Source organism: Aulonocara sp. 'chitande type north' Nkhata Bay, linkage group LG1 (assembly GCF_057382095.1).
Source record: "Aulonocara sp. 'chitande type north' Nkhata Bay isolate Kocher_YH1m ecotype deep benthic linkage group LG1, A_spYH_male_GT1.1, whole genome shotgun sequence".
NCBI lineage: Eukaryota > Metazoa > Chordata > Actinopteri > Cichliformes > Cichlidae > Aulonocara > Aulonocara sp. 'chitande type north' Nkhata Bay.
Window position 1 is genome coordinate 26,765,366 of NC_141344.1, and position 24,208 is coordinate 26,789,573.

At 40.4% G+C, this 24,208-nt stretch overlaps 1 protein-coding gene across 4 annotated transcripts in view; it reads right to left on the reverse strand.

The window, feature by feature from the left end:
• Positions 1–15,362, reverse strand: part of pcdh9 (protocadherin 9) — a 205,268-nt gene extending 189,906 nt beyond the window's left edge. For all 4 annotated transcript variants that reach the window (XM_086290445.1, XM_086290450.1, XM_086290442.1 and 1 more), the window contains exons 1-2: positions 14,569–15,362; positions 10,929–14,065 (exon numbers count right to left, since the gene is read on the reverse strand). In XM_086290445.1, the coding sequence (XP_086146571.1) occupies positions 10,929–13,964 (3,036 nt within the window). In that variant the 5' untranslated portion in view covers positions 13,965–14,065; positions 14,569–15,362. The remainder of the gene's footprint in view (positions 1–10,928; positions 14,066–14,568) is intronic.
• Between the last annotated feature and the right edge of the window lie 8,846 nt (positions 15,363–24,208).

The following is a 24,208-nucleotide window of genomic DNA, read 5'->3' on the forward strand; positions in this document are numbered from 1 at the left end:
AATTAAAATGTAAGAAATGCAGTAAACATTCGTAATGTTTCCCTACATGGGAAATTACAAAAAACTATAAACTGGTTATAGATCAATAACCCACTGTGGGGAAATGTTTGTGTAACTAGACTAAAGGGGAATATGACAGCATGTGCATCAGCATGTGCAGAAATAATAATAACAATAATGGCAGAAAAATAATTTCGAGTGTCTGACTGATGCTGATTTTAATTCAGTGGAATGACATCGGGCGCATGAATAATTTGGTGACGCTCCAAGCAAAAAGAATTTTCAAAAGACATCAGTCAATTCATGGAAAAATATGAGTGGAACATATGTGAGAATATTCAGTCAAGTCATGTTTGCTAAAAACTTAAAGCAGCTATTTGGCCCTTTTAATGTAAATTGCACTTTGCCCAAATATATCAACTGTTGCTTTGTTTATTACTTACTTAAACTTTTTGTTTCTTTTTGTCACCTAAATTTGTCAAAACACGAAAAAAAAAAAAGCCCAGCATCTATGAAATTTCTCCAGTCTATTAAGCTTAATCTGTTAATCTCCATAATAAGACATCTGCTTGTGAATATGTAGAATCTGTAGGCAAGAGGGAGAAATCTTTGGTACTGGAAGCTTTTTGACATTCACTTGTAGTCTCAGTGCTATTGACCAATCAGGATTGAGCAGGGTTTTCTTGCATGCTGGTTAGCGGCCCATTTGGGAAGCAAAAGAGAGATTGCATTTTCCGAAAGCAATCTCAAAACAGTCGGCTATCATCTGACATTGATTTAGCTTTTTATTACCTTTTTAAAATTATCTGCATTTCTAAACAATTACCTGCAAACGTGTCAGCCCTGATATTGGCTGGCTACACTGGAAGCTCTGAAAAATTGGTTGTTGCCCCCAGAGTGCAAATCAGCCTCCTAGCTAATGTGAACCAAATTTGATAAAAATATTGATTTCAACATTATGTAGGGGCAATTATCAGTTTAATAACAAAGGTAAAGCTGAAGTCAGTTTTGAAATTAACCTTTTTCACTTCAGTCCCTTGTGTTCACAGACCACTTCAAAAACACATCCTCATATTTATAAAAATGCAATCCACAGTGTATGAAGACAGCCTTTTATGACGGAGAAGAGCTTGATGCTGCAATGCAGCAAAGAGAAAGGAAACCCCCGAAAGAGACTTTGGAGCCTTCATCTTTTTTTTTTCTTTTTGCACATTAGAGTTCTTTTGAATTTCTGATCAGAGTTCAGCGTTTTTCATGTGTGTCGTTACAACATATAGTTGTAGCACGCATAATCTTCCCCAAATTGGGCTGTATAATAGGTAGCCTCTCAAGTGAACAGCAGCGTGGAACGCACACAAGTGCATTCACTCTACTGTTGTGATCAGATTTAATCAGAAAACACTCTCTAGGGGGATTTTTTCCCCCTGCATAATGAGTTTGATTCTAATGTAAACCTTGATAATACTTTACATTTATCATTCAGAACTTGTCCTTCTAACCAGGTGGATTGCTGCTGAAAATGTGAAGACTTCTTCGACTACCGGAAGCGAGTCATATGTTCGAACACCTATGGGTCATGAGACGATCATGTTTATTAGCATCCATGTTAATGCATAGTGACTATGCATAATGAAACAAGTGCTGCTTTGAGGACACGGCTGGTAGAAGACCAGGAACAGAATTAATCTGATTTCTGCCCAAACAAGGTTAAAAAGGCATGTGACATCATCCACATGTGGATAATTGTTCAAGTGGATGTTCAGCTCTGTCGTGCGCAGTTTCATGATGAACTGTGTAACAGAACAGTCTGAATGCTGGAGCTTTATAAATTTGCTGCACAGACTGTCTACGCCTGATTGTGGTACGCCTGCGAAGCATCCACACACAGCTTAATGCATCTGGTTGCTGAAGTGGTTCAGCTTCAATATGTGAGACAAGACTTTTGTATTGCGCAGTCTGTTATTTTCCTCCACTTTGGCAAAGCTTACATTACATCTTGCGCCTGGGATATTAATTGAAGACGTGGTTTGTGGAGAACATTCAGTCTTTCACTAACCAGTATATGCACATAGAGGTGGTACATGAGATCATGTGAGGCATTAAATTTGGCCTGTAGGAGCAAAAGAAAGTCTCATCAAATTCAGTGGTGGGAGAGCAGTTTTTTTCTAGCTCTATGCAATGTGTTCCCTCAATTGTCCACAAATGATACTAAATTTAGGACATGATTTACAAGACTGAGAAACACTGAAAATATATTTCTCATAAAATGTTTGGAAGTGCAAGATTAGGATTGCCTACCTAACCTGATCACCACCCCAACTTTTTTTTTCATAGACCAGCACTATGATTATCCTTTAGGTCAGAAGTCAGGTTTCAAATTCTACTCAGTAAGTGCAGACAGCTTTTTTGAAAGTGACCATATATATGAGGTCAAACTTTAAAGCCTATATTTATTTATTTATCCTTTCTTCCCCCCCTCCTCATCTTCACTCAAATGCAGACTAAGCTCTGCCTTTGGCTTTCAGACTCAGTGGACAGATTAAGCTGAGTTAGCCCTACTTTCCATGGATGTGTTGTCGTAGCAATTTGAAATCCACCCCCTACCCCCTACCCCATCACCCTTTCTCCAAAAACCAGTTAAGAGGTGACACATCTACACTGCTTTAACTGGAAAACAGCTGAAGATTAAAAAAAAAAATGGAAGCATCAGTACAAAAATGCCAATAGCTGCAAAAAATATATCTTTTTTTCATAAATATTTCATAGATATATAGACATATTCACAATATATACATTTTCACGGCGTTAGGGTTTATTAGGATGCAGCTGGCAGTGATGATGATGATGATGATGAAGATGGTATAGGTTAGGAATTCCCAGCTGCTAATGGTTAGTATGTTTCCCGTTCACATGTATATGTGATAATACAAAAATCTGATGTGAAAGAGTGAAGAGGCAACACAATCTGAGTGTTTTAGAACTCAATTTTAAAATACTACCATAAAGAAAATTCACTTGCGCATTTTTTCTCTGTGCAGCCTTACAGTCAGACAATTCATGAAAGGCTTCATGTTCTTTGAAGTCATATTAGACTATTATCCACATTTAGCTTACAGCCATGTCAGATTTGTACAAATATATGCACACCGTATGTTTTAAAATTGGTTTTAAAGTCCTGCTGTAGAAGGATATGAGCAACTGCAAAGAAACTCACTGTAACGGTTCCTCGGGTCCATATTGGTTGTGGGGCGTCACACTTATAAAACTGAAGCTGTAGAAGGTAGTCAGATGGATGCATGGCTGGAAGTTTTATGAAAATTTTAGGATCAATTTTTCATAAAGGAAAAGCTTTTCTCTCATGTCCTTTATTTATTTATTTTAAAAAAAGATTTGATCTCTTCATGGCCAGTAGAGACAGGAGGAAACATACAAGACTTGGAAAAAACTCTGAGCCCATTTTCTGGTGCTATCCAAACAAGCACTACAGTATGTGTAAAAATCCGTCACCGTCACATGTTTAGAGCAGCTGCTAACTTGATCTCATTAACATTCATGTATTTAGGTCAGCTGGAAGGAAAATTAAAGACAGCATTTGCACGTGTGACTGTTTAAGACTGAGGAACAGTGAAATCCCCCCAAATGACATACCTCTGTAAATTAACCTTGAATTAAATTTCCCTTCCACTCTAAGTGAATTATCGGGTTGGCTGTGTGTCAGTGACTTTGTATGCCTCTTTAAAAACACCAGATCAGTCAAAGCAGAAAATCTGTTTGCTTCTTAAAATACACGAGTTGGCAACGTAATGAGCCAAAGCACATGTATATGAGCAAACGCTGATTAGAATCGGTGCGCACATGGTAGCTTGACTGAAACATATCCCAGTTTATACATAATGTCCCATCACAACATCACAGAGGCAGAACAAACGGACAAATTCCAAACAAGAAAGATATGATCTCTTTGAAACATTTATTATGAAATTGTAAAGGTAGAATACCACTGTTCAAATAAAGGCTTTATAAACAGAGTGGGATTTGCAGTGTACTGGAGATTTGGAAGAGTTTATTTCAGATGTAATTAATGTATAGCCAGCAATGAAAAAAAAGGAAAAGGAGAAGGCAGCGGAAATAAATAATACAAAACTAAAATAAAACAAGTCCATTATTGTTTAACACAGCACATTAGGCAAGATTACCAGGAGTTCAATTTACATGAAACATCTCATATATACAAGATTTACATCGATGAGGGTTACAGAGTCTTTGTGAGCTATGAGGCCCAGTGGCAAAGCAGTCAATGGCAGTCACATTTCAAGTCAAGTGAGGCTCTTAGCTTGAGGGGGGTTTTGGCTGGCAATGCCATTATCACAACTATTAGTCTAGACACTGGCACACGCTAGTGACAGAGCAGCGGCCTGTGTGTTATTTGACGCAACACCCCAATGACAAGGACACATCTCCCTCTGGGTTTGTCATGTCAGAATAGACAGCGCCGCTTTGCCCATCTTTTACCCGCACACCCTTTTTCTCTGATGATAAACGGAGAGAGGATGGTAACAGGGAAAAAAAGAATGAAAGTTGGGCTATGTGTTGAACACAAAGCACCCTCATCTGTCACAAATGATCAGAACACAAAGGTGAACACACCTTTGGTGATTTAACATCGTATGTAACGGCGCTGACCCCAGTAAAACACGGGTGAGAGGTTAGGGCTGGAGACGGGGAAGATAAGGAGTGGGTGGAGGAGCCAAGTGAGGAGTGGAAAGGAGAGATGGGTTGTTGTTGGTGGGGAGGAAGGGGGGATTGGGGGCATTCAAACAATGACGTAGCATCATAACTCCATCTTTTTTTATATAATATATATAGAGATAGATAGATTTATAGACAAGCAAGCAGTCAAGAAACATTTTCTTCCACCCTCTACTCTTATTTTTAAGGAAAATTCAAGAGAATTTCAGATGAGGTGTTGATACCTTAAGTGTTTTAAGCTGCAGTTTGTCTTTTCACGTCATGCAGTGTTGGGAAAAAAAAGAAAAGGAAAAAAAACACGAAGCTAGTATGTCAACTTGATTGATTGCCTTAGAAAAATGGGAAATGCGTTTTGTGGATTAGTGAAAACATGGAGATGAATTAAGTAATGACAGTCCTACAAAAGCCGCTATGACTTTTGTGCATTAATTTCACAAAGCAAAGCCCCTGAAGACTGATCATCAATCAATGCGCTTCGAGAATTTGCAGAAATGGATGATAAATTTAAGATGAATGGGTTGCCAGCCAAAAGTGACGGACAAACAACAAAGCAGCTGTGAAAAAAATCAAATAAAATCACATATGAACACACTTGCAAGAGACCTTTTGATAAGAGACAATATTTGTCATTATCAAAACGGTGTCGTATATTTTGGACAGAATGAAACAGCGCAATGATGAGAAGGTTTCTGTAGATGAGGGAAAAATTCATGAAATGTTCACAAAAAACAAACAAACAAAGGAACAACAACAACAACAAACATGTAATTCCTGGTAATTTGCCATCATCTGTGTTTGGCAATTATGTCCCTGGCAGTTACAAAGAAAAAAGAAAAAACAGGCCCATAAATTAATAAATATATAAATATATTAGAAATCAGTAGCACTTCATTTTTCTGAAACAGGGGAAAATAAAAACATATAAATGAACTCCATAGTTCAGCCAGTGTATCAACAGGGAGCTTTGATTTATTTTGTTGTTTTGTGCAGACAAAACTGGATCCCCCTTGGGGCAATAATCTACTCTGATAGTACTCACACCCACTACCATAGTATAGCTCGCAATCCATTTCATTTCCTCTTACCCACCTAGAATATAAAGGACATGACAAGTTTTTTAAAGACGCAGATACAATGTTCTCTGTGGTGAAGGGCTTTGCAAATCCTCCACTGATAATTTAAAGCTTTGATAGAAACTTCACTCGCACACTTCCTGTGTTACTTTCTCCAGACAGCTACATTTGTTTTGAGGATCTGCTACATTTTACTCAATAAGAAGATGCAGCGCTAAAGATCTATCTTCTTGGATTTACCTGCTGTTTTCTTAATTATTCAGCAGATGTTGGCAACAGACCTAACTTCACAGAGCTTGCTCACAGATTTGGTTAATTAATATCTTTACTTAGTGACCCAATTTAACCTTTTGTACATGTTGGTGTCCTTTTTCCGTTCTTCCTCTTATTACAAAAAATGCTAAGGCTGTTGGAACGCCATTAGTTAAATGTATGAAGGACATGCTCAGTGTAAGAGATCACAAACACGGTATCCTGATTAAGTGACAGGATAGCTTGGGAGAAACGATGTATGATCACAGTCGGCAGCAATCACTGGCCTCTCTCCATCTTCCTCTTTCATACTGCCAAACTCTGTGTCAGCACAACCCATAAGATATTGCAACAGACTTTTCCCCTCAGGTGCAACATTGTCATAGTTCATTAATCTTCTCAAACTTCTCCTGCTGCCATCAGCCCCCGTACATACTACTAATCCCCTTATTAATGTGGCAAATGAACCTGCACAAGAAGGACGACTCCCTCAAGGCTCCATAATTACAATGGTCTGTACAAACTCCTGTTTGCATAGAATGTCCATTCATTACATTCATTACATTACTGACAACTCCAGGAATCTTCTCGCTGAGGATTCCCCCCTTTTTTTTCCACAAGTCTTCTAATATCCTGCGCTTTAAACTGAATACTCCAGTTACTGTGATATTTAAAACCCTGCTTGTTGTTTATGAGATAATGTACCATATGCCTATTTTCACTGTAGTGCTCAACACAGAGAAGGAAATGATCCATGAGTCAGATGTAGACAGAAATACTGAAACAAATTTTAAATACCTCCAGTATTATTTGGAATAATTAACCCATATTCACATGTTGCCATTTGCTCTATATGTGCGGAAACTAAACTGAGACTGCTCAGATAGAAAGCTGTTACATGTCCCCCAGCCTGAGGCAGATTTGGGGTGAAGAAAAGCACATCACAGCAATAGGAGATGGGTTAATTGTCAATGCACGCTTCCTTTCCGTGTTTGCATGTGCATGAAAAAACCCCAACAACAACCTTGAAGCCTACAGCCTACATGTTACAGATTAGGTGTTCAGACCACAAGGTTGCACAACTGAAAAATGTCATACAGGGCCCATAACTGTGGATTCTCACATACGTAATGTTGCTTCCGCAAAGTGACGGAAGAGAGAACACATCTTGTGTGAACTTGTCAATATGTGGTAGCAAACGTAATAATTAACATCCCTTTATTCGCGTTTACTACAAGATTTGTTCAAGTTTAATTCTGAAGACTAGATATATGGAAAATGTAGATTGCAATCAGTCAGCAATGATGTTGCATTCGCTGTCTCTGAGACTACTTTCAAACCCTGCTCCCCTCAGCAAAACCATGTTAACGTATTCTTAACACGAGCCTTGGGATCTGATGCACAGTACATAGTTAATGCATAGCCACTGGGCTCATGTTGTGGTAGTGAGCCACATCTATGTCTATGACTACTGACAGGATGAGAATAAGAATGATGATGATTATTATCCTCCGTTTCTTAGATGCTTGTGTTGCCTAGTGAAACTAGGACAGTGTTTTCATGCTTTTTTCCCTCTGTGTTGTTTACACTAATGTAGGTCCCTAGAGGGTAAAAAAATAAGTGAGAAAAATGAAAGGAAAGGCAAAGATTCCCCTATTGCTATAAGCTATAAGGATCTGTATAAAACTGATTGCACTAGGCATTAGTGCGTAATAACGCTACTGCAGATAAGCTATTTCTTTTACTTATACGCTCTATATCACCTAAAAAGAAGACAGCACTGACGTCTTCGTGCTTTGCTGTTGTTCGCAGTGTCTTATTCTCTGTCTAATCGTTTGTCAATTTCCTTTCAGTTTCCTTATTTTTTTGACTGGTGCTGATGTTGCATAGAAGTGACTCTTGAAAACTGGAAGAAAATGGCTTTTCAATTCCTTGAGAGAAGGTCAATCTTAAAAGCGATCCACCCACAGCTTCGCTTGTGTCTTCCTCTTGAACTTCCTATTTTACTGTTTCGTGTTAACTTCAGGCACCAGTTGTTTATTGGTGTTGGTTTGTTAGTCATAGGGCAGCAAACTAAGTGCTAAATTTGATCTTCCTAGCGTATACCTTTTTGGATCCTTTAACTATGGCAGCAGTTTAACACCTTTAGCTTTAATTTCAATATATTACATCAAATCACATTTTCCAACCAAAAACTAACCAGTAATAACTTTAAATGAAATTGGCTCATTTTTGTTATCTGTATATATAAGAAATCTTTTAATAATGTAGCTCTTATCTTCTTCTAAAGCGCTTCTACTCTGCAGAGAATGATATGATAATCCGGTGATATTACCTTTTGGATATACTGTCTGTTTAAAGATTCAGTCAAAGGTAATTGGTATTTTCTTGATCTTCTTTTTTTTTTAAACTACAGCACAAATCCAAAAGGCATAGAATTTAGTGGATGGGCATCTCCGCATGATTGATCATGAAATGGAGATGACATGTGCATGTCAATACAAATGGCTGCATTGTACAAAACAATCAAAACAATGGATGGAACAGTGGCATTGATAACATACCCTGGTTTATCCAGAAAGACATGTCAGTGCAGTCGGGGCAGTCTAATCATTTAACCACAATCAATAACTGCCAATCTGAGCTGGAGTCTTTGTCTGTGAGATGTTTTTTGGAGTAATTATGACTAAGAACCAACCGCATGCTGTAAGGGCCTTCTTTACAAATTTGAAAGATTGATATCAGCCAATAATGGAAAGACGGATAATCACTATTTAATGGAGATAAAGTGCTTTGTTGTATGGAGTCGCAATGTAACCATGCATACTGGTAAGAAAAGGAACTCATACTTCTTTTCTGTGCATATCTGTATGATAATGTTGTTTTAATATGTAAGCAAATGCATCTTTAGAGTTTTTAAAGATATGATTCTCTTATTCCCTTTCATAAAAATAAAAGACAATGGACTTATTTCAACTAATTTATATCAGTAAGTAATAGCAGAACAGTAGTAGAATTAGACTGGGGCACAACTTACACAAGTTCAGAGAAAAACACGAAACTGTACAGAACATTTTAGACATAAGTCTGTGCCCAAAAGCGTCTGTAACAGTGCATCATTTATAATATCGGTGGCACAATATAGAATACACTGGCTCTGTTTGTGTGCTTCTTTGAATCATTTGTCAGAATTATTGATCCCAATAAATCTTGTGTGGAATTGTAGGATGACTGAGCAAATCAATGAAGTTGTGCTTACAGTATAGTGTCATATCTCATGTGTCCTCCTCTAGGGTTGAATAGTGGCCCCCACCTCACCCCACCCGCTGCCACCGCCAGCATCACCCATTTCATCGCCTCGTCTCATCTCTCTCTCACACATCACCAACCCCCCCCCCCCACACACACACACACACACACACAAACACACACTAACGGCGCCTGGCAAATGATGGCACACTGAATGCCTCTTTTGACTGCTACCTCTCACACAGAAACACATTAAATGCAACCCCAGATGCAGTGACCCGGAGGTATGCATCGACAGGAGTCGCACAGTGTCACCCCTGTAATTCCACTCGCTCGTCCGGATAGATCTTATCACTCACATCTCTAACTGCCATTATCAATCTTTCCTGTGCAGCCTCTGCATCATTAGGCGAGAGTATTTCACTAAGAACACTAACATAGGTTTCACTCCTTTCTTCTCCTCCCTTGCATTTATAAGTCCACTGCAGGTTGGCGTAGTGCCAAGCGCTGCCATGCAGCGCAACACTGCCACCTAAAGGTTCAGTACCACCGTCAAGCCTGACCCGTCGACAACAGCCTCTGTCTCTGCCTTCCCTTCTCCTTCTGCGCTCTTTCTTCACTCTTTTCTGCAGTTCCCAATATTTGTCCACGTGTGTTCCATTAGATTAAAACTGTGTGTTGTGTAGTGGTGCTTTATTAGCAGAAAAATTAATAGGGCTTTGATAAAAAGCAGCATGGATTACGTTGAAATTTGAGGCTCATTATTGGCTAATCCTTTTTGAATTGGATGTGTATCAAGTTCCAGACAAGCTTCACTCAGTTCGCTAGTGTGCTTTGAGAGGAGGCATTTAATTCAAGCTCAGATGATGTGGCAAAGCCTACAGTGACATTCACAATACCATTGCAGCAGTCTAATTATTGAATGTTGTTATTGCTGCAGGTGTTGAAAAGGTTACAAAGTCTTTCATGATATTACAATGCACACCAAAAAAAATTATAATAATAAAGAAACAAACAAACAAAAAAACATGAATACACTCAAGAGTTTTATGAAGAGAGAGAGAGAGAGAGAGAGAGAAAGAGAGAGGTGAAAAGTCAACTACTTTTTGGAGGATGTGTGCAGCATTTGTCTATGATGAAAAGCAGCAATCTGAGTAGATAGGCAAGAAAAAAATGTTTCTTTTACAAAGATCGTTGGGTTACAGTTAATGTTATGTTGGTACATGTTTGCCAGTGATCTAACCTGGGTACTGAAGAGACAAAATAAGGCAAAGCAGTCACTCGTCCACTTGCATTTTGGTAAATATGAATTAAATATATATTAAATACAAAACATGGGTTTGCAAGTGTTACCCCCAAATTATGCATTGTGTGATTGCTGAGTCCATAATCAACTCCATTAATCAGCTGTTGTTCAAGTTACTTTTTCTCTCTTTTCTTTTTATGTTTAGGTTGGAAAATCTGCTGAAGCAGTGTGTCTCCTGAACAGTTTTCTGTTGCTTCACAGTACCTTAGAGTCAGTCCCTAATCTAGACTGGCACTTTAGCACTGTGGAACAGGGCAGTTATACGCAGTACTTATAGACCAGTAAAAGTGCTCTTTTACCTGCTGTCTGGTGTGCATGGGCCCCTTCGTCTTGAACCCTCCTTGGGAGCTGCACTCTGAGGCACTGAAGTGGTCGGAGCTCGTGGAAGATCTCTTGGAAAGGGTGTCACAGCCCCCCACAAATGTGTTATCCAATGGGAGCTCTTGTATCACGTGATGCTTCTTCACTGAGACCGGTGTGTCAGCCTTGAGATGAAAGGCCGACTGCGGTGAGGCGGACTTGTAGTGCCGGGCCAGGTCTGGGCTGCTAGGTTTGAAGGTTGTGGTCGGCGTGGCATTCCAATCGAAGCGTCCAATCCCTTGCTCTTCCAGCTCGGTGGGCAGACTGATGGTTCCGTTGATTGGCTCATGGGCAGGATCGTCAGGTTTGTTCCCCTCTATGGTGACAAAGTTGAGCAAGGAGTTTTTGGGGGACTTCCTTTTCTTGCGCTTTTTCTTCTTGTTCTGTTTGTTTTCTGTGTTGGGTGACATCCACTCTGCCCCCTGCTTTTTTCTCTGTGCGGCTTTGAATCTAGAAGCATGGCGGCAGCGCAGCAACACAGTCACAAAGATGACAATAATCACCACCAAGGCGCCGGTAACAAAGGCTATCATTATGGTTAAATAGTCACCACTCTGATAGGTTTCACTGCTTTCACCAATGTTTCGGTCAATTGGGGTCTCCATGGTGCGTCGAATGAGATCATTGATGAGTGTTGAGTTGCCCACAGTGTCATTAACATACAAAAACACCAGCACAAGAGTATGGAGAGATTTGGGATAACCCAGGTCACTGATATTGACCACTAATCTGTGCAAGCCTATGTCGGTTAGTGCTGGCTTTTCCTCCAAAGTAATATTCCCTGTGACTGGGTCAATTCGAAACAGACCTTTGTTATTCCCACTCACAATTGTGTATTTGAGTTCCGCATTCATCCCTGTATCACCGTCTACAGCAAACACCTCTGCTACCACAGATCCTGGGATAGAGGAGAGAGGCACGAGCTTGAAAGACGTGTTGGAGGGTGGGTAGATAACGATGGGTGTGTTGTCGTTCACATCAATGACATTGATGGTCACCTTGGCAGCTGAGGAGCAAGGAGGCCTGCCACTGTCCACAGCCCTTACATCAAAAGTGTAGGAACTCTGCTGCTCTCTGTCGAAGGATACATTAGACTTTATCACCCCAGAGTAAGGATCTAGTATAAAGTTCTCATTGTCATTCAGAATAGAAAGAGAAACAGCAGCATTTTCTCCGGCGTCTGAATCTGTCACAGTTATCACCCCCACAGTACTGTACTTAGGAAGATTCTCTGACACAAAGAACTGGAAGTGGTTATGTGTGAACTTGGGGTTGTTATCATTTTCATCCAGCACGGTTACAATAACGGCTGCCTGCGTTTGTAGAGGGGGCGTCCCGTTATCTCTTGCTGTTACAGTGAAGAGGAACCTATCCTGATCCTCCCGGTCAAAAACCCTGGATGCAGTCAGAACACCTGTTTTACGGTCAAGATCAAAAAATGATGCATTTGGTCCCAGCTGGTAAACAATTTCTGCATTTTTCCCACTGTCCTCATCTGTGGCGCTAAGAGTCGTGAGGAACAAGTCACGTTTGTTGTTTTCCATAACAGCCAGCTCAATAACTGGCTGAGTAAAAATAGGCGGGTTGTCATTCTCATCCTCCAGCCTCACTCTCACCAAGGCAGTCTGATTCAAGCTCGGCTTTCCAGAGTCAGACGCTACAATTTTAAAGTTATATTCCTTTGTCCCTTCGTAGTCAAGCAGTGCGGACGTCTCTAACAGATACTGGTTGTCATACACAGCTTTTAGATGGAAGGGCACATCCTTCTCTATGAAACAAATGACCTTGCCGTTAATGTCAGTGTCTTTGTCTGACACTGTGATGAGTGCTATCTTTGTATTGATGGGATCCTTCTCTGAGAGGAAAACAGTGCCATTAATGGGACTGATTATGTATCTCAGGTCTATATTAGGTGGATTGTCATTAACATCAGTCACATTTATGGTAACAGTAGCTCTGGCTGGACTTGAGCTGCCATCACTAGCTAAAACAGAGAGCTTATGGATAGCAGTTTCTTCCCTGTCCAAAGGTCTCTGCACTGTAATTAGGCCAGATGTTGCATTCAGTGCAAACAGTCTTTTTGTAGCAGGAGACACCTGAGTCCCAAATACATAATGTATCTCTGCATTTGCCCCTATGTCTGCATCTGTAGCTTGGAGCTGCACTACAGATGTGCCAATAATGGAGTTCTCCGGTATATGAACCTCTATCTGACTCTCTTTAAACACCGGTTTGTTGTCATTGACATCTGTCACAGTAACCTGGAGAATGGCAGTGCTGGATTTCTGTGGACTGCCACCATCCTCTACTTTAATCTTCATCACATACGTGTCCTTCTGCTCTCTGTCCAGATTCTGCTGCACAATAAGCTGGGGCCACTTTTCCCCCTCAGGCGTTTCTACTATGTCTAAGCCGAAGGCACTTTGCCCATTGATCAGCTCGTATTTGTGGACACTGTTGGGGCCAGTGTCTGGGTCAGTGGCAGAAGGAATAGCAAAGCGGCTGTTAATGAGCGTGTTCTCTGGGATAGAGATGTTGATCACAGGGGACGGGAACATGGGGGCATTATCGTTTGTGTCTTTAACGATTATTTTGATCTTAATCAGCCTGAAATAATCATTAGGCAGGATGACCACTTCAATTTCAAAGGAGCACTCGCTGTCCTCAAATGAGGGACCGGGGCATAACTTCTCTCTGTCAATTCGGTTTGATGTTGTGAATATTTCTCCAGTGCTGCTCAGAACACGGACCAGTGGGTTATCTCCTGCTTTGGAGACGAGCCGGTACACAAGATTAGCACTCGTTCCGGTGGCAGCATTTGTATGGGAAATGTTTAGGTCCTTTGGTATGTTCCCAATGAGGACATTTTCTTGCAACTCCTCCCTGATGGGGTAGATTAGCTCTTGGGCTATTGAAGGATCTAGCCATATGCAGGCAAGCAGTGCACCCAACAGGTAATAGTCTTTTAGATCCATAACAGTGTTAATATGCTTCCAGCCTTCAAAACTCAAAGGTTTCTTTCTATGCAGTGTTGTTACAGACAGTGACTCCTGGCAGGAATCTTCCACGAATAAACCTATGAATACAGGACAGAGATTCCCTTCAGTGAAGTAACTTTATTATGCACAGTAAATAAATTTAATTAACAATCATCCAATCCCTCTCCTCACAGTCAGCTGATTCATGCACTATATTTTTTTCCCCTCTTCTTTAGGATTTACCCTTAAATCTGAACATAGCCACAAATCATGACTTCATTCAAACAGTAAAATGAAAATCCCAAAATAAACTGCATTAACCTTTTAAGCAGCCATTAATGTCTGTTACTCTCTTTCTACATCCTCTACGTTTTACGGTCACTATGAATTTTCAGTGCCTCGAACACCCCCACGGCAACAAAACTTCACAACACATTACACAGTCTTATTAATTTTTCCACTTAAACTGTCAAAATTAAAGAGCTTAGTCTGTGAGTGGGCTGCTTAACAAGTGAATAAGCATAAATGAAGCCAACAAAGTAAGCTCAGTGAGATTTTGAATTCTTAGTGGGCAAAAGAGACCCATGCTTGTATTACATACCCAAATCGGTTGCAGCACAGAAGAAAAACTGGAGTGTGTCAGCTCATAGTCTTCTCATCCACAGCAGTACAGTAGTTCATTCAGGTAAAGATATCCTCCTCTGTCGATCTGCTTTTGGCTCCAGGTAAATAATAATAACAACAATCACCCAGCAGCACTGGGTTAATCAGACACGAGTACAGGTTTTAAATAAAAGCAGCCGGTCGCAGAAACTGGGGTAAATTAGAAGCTGCATATGTCGCAGTTCCTTTCCCCCCCATTTAACTTCAGGAATTGACTGGATCTAATTGTGCGACCTGCGGTGATTGCGGTGATCAGCGTCGCTCTCCAGCAGACACAGCAAGGTGGTCAGTGGTTTGCGGTGTCTTCAATTAAACGGGTCCCAAAATCAATGCTCATCTCCTGTGCATGTCCAGAGAGAACCGGCGTCTTTCCCCCTTTCTTTCTTTCCTTTTCTCCCCGGCTACCTGTGAAGGTTAAGGCGCAGACGAGGTGAACCCAAAAAGAGACACGCGTGTCCCATTATGTTTCAAGTTCACGGAGCTCCATCAATAATCAGACTCAAGGTTAAAAAGAAAGAAAAAAAGATCACGAGGACATTTATGAAAAAGACAAAAAAAAAAAGCCAACAACAAAAAAGGTGTAAAAGCTCAGAGTCGATCCCACTTAGAAACACCAGCCTTACGGCTGCTCAGTGTGACACGGATGCGCAGCGTGTGTGTGGCGTTTATCCTTGCACTCTCACTCCCAGAGCAGAATATCTTGCACTAACTCTGTGTAAACCCATAGGAGGGGTTGGCGATGCACACCACACCGACTAACCACCCCGCACCCCCACCCGGCCGACCCTCGTCATTGGACACCGCCCCTCGCTTTCAATGGCGTTGGCAACCCGAGCGAGGACGGGATTGGCCCGATGTCACGTCACTTAAAGCGAACCGGAGGGCTGTCCGCGGTGAGATTCTCCGCGAAGATGCTGCAGGCTGAAGAGACGCTTAACCAAAAACCCCGTGGCTGGGCTGGAGGAGGAGGATGACGACGACGATGATGATGAAGCTGCTGCTGATGATAGTGTAAAAAAGACACTGGGAGAAAAGAATAAAGAGATAGTGGATGTCCTCTAGCTTTTATAGTGTGTGTGTGATTATATAAAAGCAGATAACACTCATTGGCTCTAAAGGGACGCATCAAAAGCATACGCCAACCTGTTAGGCTGTTGTCAGGTAGGCTACAATAGCCTAATTGGGGTGGACATAAAAGCCACTAGACTGAAGCACATTAGAAAGATGCGCTATGGCGGTTTCCCGTGCATATTGACTTGCCAAGAATAAACACTGGCATATACAATACAAGCCTTGTGTGAGAGTCAGTTATAATTGCACTCTAAACAGAGAATCCGTTGTCTAAGCATGTTTGCGCCGGGTGCATATTCACGCTCCGTCCACCGCACTTAGCACCCTGCAGCCAGTCGTCAGCATTTGTTTATGAGAAATAACCTTGACAGTTATCCTAGTCATCAAGGCTACAAAGCCGCGTGTGGCCGGAGTTCTTGGTTTAACGGGTGAATTGCACTTCTTATTTTAAGTTTACTGCCTCTTGCTGTGGTGCTCCGAGGAGTCTGTGGCGTGACTTTGGAATAAACGCAGATGACCTTACGTGACAAGTTTCAAAGCAACAAGAGGCTGAACTGTTCCGAGTCGCCCCGAATGTTATAAGGTAAGTAGAAAATAGCAATTTCATAAAATGCAAATCAGACTGAGCCATACAGATCCAGACATCATTTATTACCAGCTTCCATCCAATCATTACTTAATTTCAATGCAGGAGATAACCCTCAATTTAAGCCTGGGCTCAGTGCTGTTGCTGTTGCTGAGAAATGGCAAGCTGTTGAGCTCAGTGCCTGTCGTGGTGAACACTGCCATCTTGAGGTGGACTTTCACAAACGCCTCAGCTATGATTTGAGCTTCAAGTCTTAAAACATGATCAGCCACGCAACCCTGGGTCAACTTAGCGTGACAACTAAGACAACATAGTGCATCATCGGCAGCTCAGAGGAAGAAGAAACAATGCGTGAATGGGAAATCAAGCAAAATGAGAATATGCCCCAGTTTGGGCAAGTGGTGATGAAAGTGATGCAAAGGACATTAGACCGGCACAGTTGAGGTGAGAACTAGGCTGCCAATGTCTCTTGAGAGGCTGGCTTATTGCCTGGTCAGCAGTCCATTAGCACAACCAACCTGGTGGCCTGACCTTTCTGCCTCTGGATGCAGCCGTCACTGTCCTTAGCTGGAAGGGAGCAGCTAAAGGAGTGATCTGTCACTTCAGCTTAAAGCTTGACACCCTGATGTAGAAAGAAAAGTGACAACATAACTGTCTGTAGTGGTGAAACACTTTCTTGCTCTGCTGGCCAACTGCAGTCATTAGGAACTCATCACCTGCCTTTAGTTGCTCTCTGGGAACCTGTGTGGTATGTGTGTCCTGGATTTTTTTCTTCTTTATCTGGAAAATGAGAAATATGCTTCGATTTGGTAGAAATTTCCACCTTTGTCAAGTCTCTAAGGTATCTGTGTGGGTGATGCAAGTGAATGAGCAGTAATTAGGAGTATTGGACAAAAAGTAAACCAGAAAGCGAAAAATACCCATATTGTGAAGCAACTGTTAAAACATTGGTATTGATTACCAACCCTATCAGAACTCCACACAAGAAATGTGGACATTTCGTTCCATGGCTTAGTAAAACTTTTTTATCCTCACAGATGTGTTAAATGTCACACGATGGTGATATAAACACTAGACAAGGACAAAGTTAGTAGCTGTATGGCTGATAATTCCAATTCTACCAGAGCTCTAGAGTCTCTTATCATCTTATTAAGCCTGTTTTAAATCAGCTAAAGCTTATGTTTCTGCCAGTCAAGTCACTGACAAGTGATGAATAATGTAGTTTGTTAATATGTAATGTAGGTCTTACCTCCTACAAACTCACGTCGAAGAGAGAGCCTAAGGGAAGTGTCCAAACCTTAGGCCCTATGATTCCCCATATACCAGGTGAAGTCAGTCAGATTATTCACCTTATTGACTTGTTCTTACTCTTGAATTGGCTTCATGAATAATACAAGGAACAAGTATGTGTATTTTTCGTGTGTGTCAAAACACAAGATCAAACAAGTAATATCTATCTATCTATTTAAACTTAAAGGAGGTCTGAGTATAGCTGGAGGTGGATGGTAATAAACACAACTTCTGTGTTGATAGAAGTAAGGAGCAGCAAACATGGCTGAGGGCTGTAATCAGCAGGGTTAAGCAGCAGTTTTTCTGTAATTACATCTTAATTATTTAATATGAAACTTCTTCCTTTTATTTAAAGAAATGCGGAGGAGAAACAATTTGGGAAATTTAAACTTTAAAAGCACTATTGGGGTAAACATAATTTGGGTAATTTTCTGTTATGGCCCTCACTAGTACAAGTGAGAAAATCTATGCTGGTTGGTGAGAAGCAGTATTAATAAGAGGCCAGCTCAGAGTGTGAAAGCTCTTTGACAGTCAGTGATGTCTTTTCCAGCACACTGTGAACAGGGTACACAGTGTAAGCGTCTATATTATTTGGAAAAACATGCTTTCCCCATACTCTAATGACTGCTGAAAATTTTCACTACTTTCCATCGCAGTTCACGTAATCAGCTGACTCAGGCAAAACATTAGTGAGGCTATTATCACACAAGCTGAATCCTTCTGTTTGAGGCGCTCTACCACCTGCCAGCTAAACAAATGTGCGCAGAAACTGACTTGTGCAATAATCAAGTCTATAGAGGGTATTTACTCAGTGCCGGAACTGCTTTGTGTTACTCAAGTCAAAATGTTGGGCTGCATTTACAAAGATGAGGTCGTCTACCTATGTTTTGTATAAATAGAAACCAATAATTTTCTATTTTATCTCAGCTCGCTCTTTCTCTTGTTCCACTGAGAAGACTGGTTTCATTTGTACTTTGTCAAAGAGCCACTGCAACCGCTGATGAAAATTTAGGCCTTTTTCCTTAAATGCCTTTTGCTAGTGTGACTTCTCTCCAGAGTGGTAATGACCCGGTGGATAATTGGCATCACACATGCTGTGGACCCTGAATACTAATCAGATCTTCTAATCAGGCATCTCCAACTTAAAAATCCAAATACATGGGAGTGAACTGAATAGGAAATGCATATGATTTTCTTTGGAACAGATTTCACTGTATTCAAATCTTTGAATTCCCCCAAGGAATTTGCCTTATATCACTTAACAAGGCTGTAACAAGGTGCTTTGATTTGTGTTGAGACAGAACTTTACACCTGTGAGTTTATGAGTTAAAATATAAATGCTTGCTCAAGGTAATTGTTTTGATTCACCATATGGCAACCCCAAAGATATCCCGTAGTTGCTACTGAGCCCTCCTAATTACTGCAAAACCATTTTCATGCACACAGCACATCCGTTACTGCCTTATGGTTGGCATTTTGGGAGGTATAATGCCATTCATGATAATCCCTTGAATATTGATTGACACATTGTTTGATCAAAAAAAAGATATTCTGGGTGGATTAGAGTTTCAAGATGTCAGAAGTTGCAAGATACGCCTTATAAGAAATGCCTCTTCTGTCTTCAAACCTTCCCTTGGACTGTAATTTGCTCTCTCCCTTTGCTTTCTGTCTCTCCCCATTTTTTTCTTCTCCCTGACACATTTGAATCACATATCACTTTCCAGACTGTGCACCGAAAAAGGTCAAACATTCCCTCCCATTCTCTTTTCTTACTGATGTGAAAGCCAGAAGGCTGCCTGTAGTAGCTGAAATAGATCCTGGTCAAACCAGGGAAAGAGAGTCGAGCAAGATCCCTCTCTGCTCAGTGCACAGGCTGATTTGACCTTGTGCAGTATGAATGAAGCAATACAAAGTTATAAGATACTTGACTGCGCTCAAATACCAGTACTTTTTTTTCCAGATCACATCAAATTGATTTGGATATTTTTGACACGGGCGATCTTGCACTCAAAGGTCATCTTTATTCGTAGAAGCTTTAACTATATGTGTCAGGTGATCCTGAGTTACATTCTCAGATTTCTTTTTGTTTGTCCCGAGTAACTCGTTTACATATATAAATGCAGGACTCCACAAGCTGGCTTTGAAGTGTCAGTTTATTTCTACACGATTACTATTTTTATAGCCCCTGTGCAATTAAATACCATTTCCTCAGAGGTTTGATGTCACTTATCTTTTATCAGGCTGCGAAATTTCTAGACTCCAGCCAACTGTGACATATTTAATGATTCCATACAGTACTCGAGTACATACTTGGAGAACTGCAGCTTTAAAAAATGTCTGGATCAACATGAGTGTAACCTACATTGAACTAATTTATATCTTGTAGTAATTATGACTCTGACAGTGAGGACAGCTCATGAAGAGAGAGGGGGATGGCAAGAAAATGCCCACATGTTGTACATACTGAGACTCTAGTGTGTCATTCTAAAGGTCAGACTTCTACAGTTTTTTATCATGCAGTAGCCAAGTGGCTTCACATTTACAAAAAGGGATCTGGCTAATTTATCATTTGCACAGTTATTCCAGTAATATACTGATTCCGTTCTGCATGAAAATGTGAGATACGAGGTAGTTAGGTGTGGTAGCGTTACTGGTTCCCCACTGTCTATTTCCCCCACACCGAAATGGATTAAATTAGTGTGATTGGGCTTTACTGTGAAGAAGGTTTAAGAATATTTTGCAGGTATTATTCACATTGTATTTGTGGACCAAATCCACTGAAGTGCTGAAATTTGAAAATTTGAATTAACAAAATTTGAAAACCAGGCAGTTTATAGCTTTGTTTCTTCACTTTATATTGTACTGTAAAAAAGAATTGTAAAAATAATCTTGAAAAGTTAAAGGGAAGACAGCCATCATACAGGCACACACTCTGCTAAATCTCAAGCTATAGCACTATATCTGCTGAATACCTGTCATCATTAAAGAATTTATGTTAATAAAGCCATTATGAGTAAAAATACAGTCTCCTATGAAAAATGCTAATATCACCCTGTAGGTGTCCAGTAATTGTTGCACCTAGATTTTTATGTAAAAAGGAGAAAAAAAACCACCCACTTATCAGTTTTAATCATTGGTCTACAAGAGAGAATGAGTCATTGCCTCAGAATGAGGTGCCATAGATTTGTTCTGTAAATGCAAAAGAATATTTCTAATGTCGACAATGGACACTGGGGAGAAAACAGAAGAAGCGAATAAAAAGGACAAACTGTGTCTCAAACATAAGCAAATGACGCTTGTCAACAATGACCCAGACCTCTTCTTACGGCATTCATTTATCAGTTTCAAACTAGTAAATATCCCATCAGTGCTAATCAAAACAGGCTTTTGTGTATTCTGTGTGTCAAGACAACCATCTCACCCTCAACGTCGCAAAGACAAAGGAGTTGATAGTGGACTTCCGGAGGTGCAGAGAAGTACACACCCCCATCACCATCAACGGCGCTGCTGTGGAGAGAGTGAGCAGCTTCCGGTTCCTTGGCGTACACCTGGCTGAGGATCTTACGTGGTCAGTACACACAAACAAAACAGTGAAGAAGGCGCAGCAGCGCCTCTTCTTTCTCAGGAGACTGAAAAGATTCGGCATGAGCCCCCGCATCCTCAGGACCTTCTATCACTGTGCCATTGAGAGCATCCTCACTGGATGCATCACCACCTGGTATGGCAACAGCACCGCCTACAACTGCAAAGCTCTCCAGCGAGTAGTGCGGTGCTCTGAACGGATAATTGGAGGTGAGCTTCCCTCCCTCCAAGACATCTACAGGAAGCGCTGCCTGAGGAAAGCGGGGTGGATCATCAAGGACTCCAGTCACCCCAGCCATAAACTGTTCAGACTGCTTCCATCAGGAAGGAGGTTCTGCAGCATCCGGTCCCGTACCAGCAGACTGAGAGACAGCTTCTTCCACCAGGCCATCAGACTGCTGAACACGTCATAGACACCTCAGCTTCACTACTGGAACTTCAACATTATGCACTCCACACTGTATATAAATGCCACTTGTTTTGCACATATTCAACTCTGTATATTTTATATATTTTATTATTATTATTATTATTATTATTATTATTATTATTATTATTTTATTTTATTTTTTTACTATTTAATTTGTAAAAATGTGTATACACACACACACACACACACACACACACACGTAGGAAAATATTTAGTATACACATCCAGAAATGCATACACTATTATATATTGTACATATATTTATTAGTTTCAGGTTGGCCATTCTTGTATTTTGCTCGTTTGTGTTGTTGTGTTTGCACATCTCTGTTGCTTGTGGGGCTCGCACACAAGAATTTCACTCGCATGTGCTGTGCCAGTGTGCCTGCACATGTGATGTGACAATAAAAAGTGATTTGATTTGATTTGATTTGATTCTAAAAGTTGTTGTGGAAGTTGACAATAAATATGTGTCTGAGAAGATGACTAACGCATTTACCTCACAGCAGCTGCAATTTAATTTAATGCTACTTTGTTGAATGCATACTTTTTAACCATATGTCAAACTCCTTGACAAATTCCAACCATATGGTAACTATGCTCATTATTTCAAAATGAATAAATGTCATATTCTATTTGATATACATAGCTTTGTATTTTACACAATGTTGCATAATATTGTTTTAGTGTATCTGTATCTTAAGTCTATGTTGATTTAACAATCTACACACACAGAAATCACGTTGTTGGTGGGAAAGTTACGAATCTTTGTTGCTTGTTTGTTTTTTCTTAGCCTCTTCACATGCTAATGCTTGCTTCTGTTGAACAAATGCCAGGGTACCAACTCTACACATCATTTTACAGGCAACACAAGCTCTTAGCATTCAAATCACTGGTCAAAATGATACGGTATAATCAGTGACAACATACAATTAATGTTTAGCAGATGACACAGAGAATGGAAAATGCCACTCTCCCTCATGTCCACATTTTCAAAAGCACAGATTCAGCTAAGAAAATAATGTCATGTGTTGTTGTTATTCATTCTGTGTGGCATGATGTTTGACGCTGGGGACTGCCAATAAATCCTTTTTGCATGATGAATATAGCAAGCAACCCCACATGACTGACAACTTTGAGGGTACCTGAAGGATAATTCTTGCCTTTTCATATGTTCATGTCTGGTCTCATTCTTGTCAATTGAAAGAACCCATACTTGGCGTGGAGCAAAAACACAAATACCCATACACTGTGGCTGACATCGCCTATGAAAACTTGCAAGGCGGAGCAAAATTTTATGAGTAGCTCCTGATTTATATTAAATCTTGAAGTCTTCGGAGTCTATCTTTGTGCCAATCAATGTTTTATCTAGCGATTTACCTCTTTCACTCTATATTGTACTGATCCGCTGGCCTGTGTAACATCTTCACCAGCTTAGGTAGAAAGCCATATTCTTGGATGTTACAGGCAACATGAATGCTATTTTCAGGCATAGTGACCCTGCGAGATCTAAACACTGCTATTCTCTGGTTCCACAGAAGAGCGCAGAATATTCCAACCATCCATCCATGCATCGATCTATTTTCTGCCTCGTATCCAGGTCGTGATGGCAACAACTTAAACAAGGTACCTTTCACTGAAAACCATTTTCTATTTTATCCTTAATAGATATTTAAACTTAACCTTTACCTCCAGCCGTTAATGGGCTGCAGCTGGTGGAGATCTGGAAGAGGAATCACAGGTGCAGAGTGATGCATTTCACTTTCTTCATCTTCAGATTTTCATTTCACAACCTGGGACAAGCAGCGAGACTGCTCAGTGGGGATTCGCACGGATGTGTGACTGTAATTGTTTCCTAATGAGTTCCCTTTTTTCACTAATTGAGGATCACATTCTATTGCAACCTATGGTTTATACACACAAACATCAGCAAAATGTTACCACAACTGTTGACTAATGAATTGTGTTCTTCCCTGGAAACATTCCTAATATAAACTCGCATACTCAGTGAATTACATGACCCCCTTTAGTTTGCTTTGTCTGTCAGACTGCAGTCACTTAGCAATCTTTTTTCCAGCCTCTAGTTCTTTAAGAGATATACCGTACATATATTTCTGGACCTGTAAGTCTAAACAACAACCCTTCCAAAAAAATAAAGATAACTAGTTCAAGTCATAACAAAAACTGAATATTGTTAGGCATCTCACAAGCTTTTTAACCCCACAGTCAACTCACTGTTGACTCTGTAGCACAAGAGAAATCTGATAAAAAAAAATCCTTCCTAATTGTTCTCCTTTTGTGTCTCTCAGAGAAAATAATTCAAGGAAACTTTTAACGAGAAAACTTGGAGGGGAAAAGTAACATCTTGAAGAATTAAATAATCACATGATTAATACAAGTTCTCAAAAGAAAGAGAGTCGTCTCTGTGCAATGATGTGGACCTTATGCTTTTTATGAACTTTAAAGCTTGTGGCTTACTGCTCTCATGTCATATGTGAGTTTCAAAGGTTAAAGTAACCCCTGTGCCTGCAATTTGCCTACACATGGAAACTCCTTTAGAAGATTGTCTCTTTACTGTGAATTCACATTCAAAAAGCATTTTCCTACGAGAGATGTGTCTTA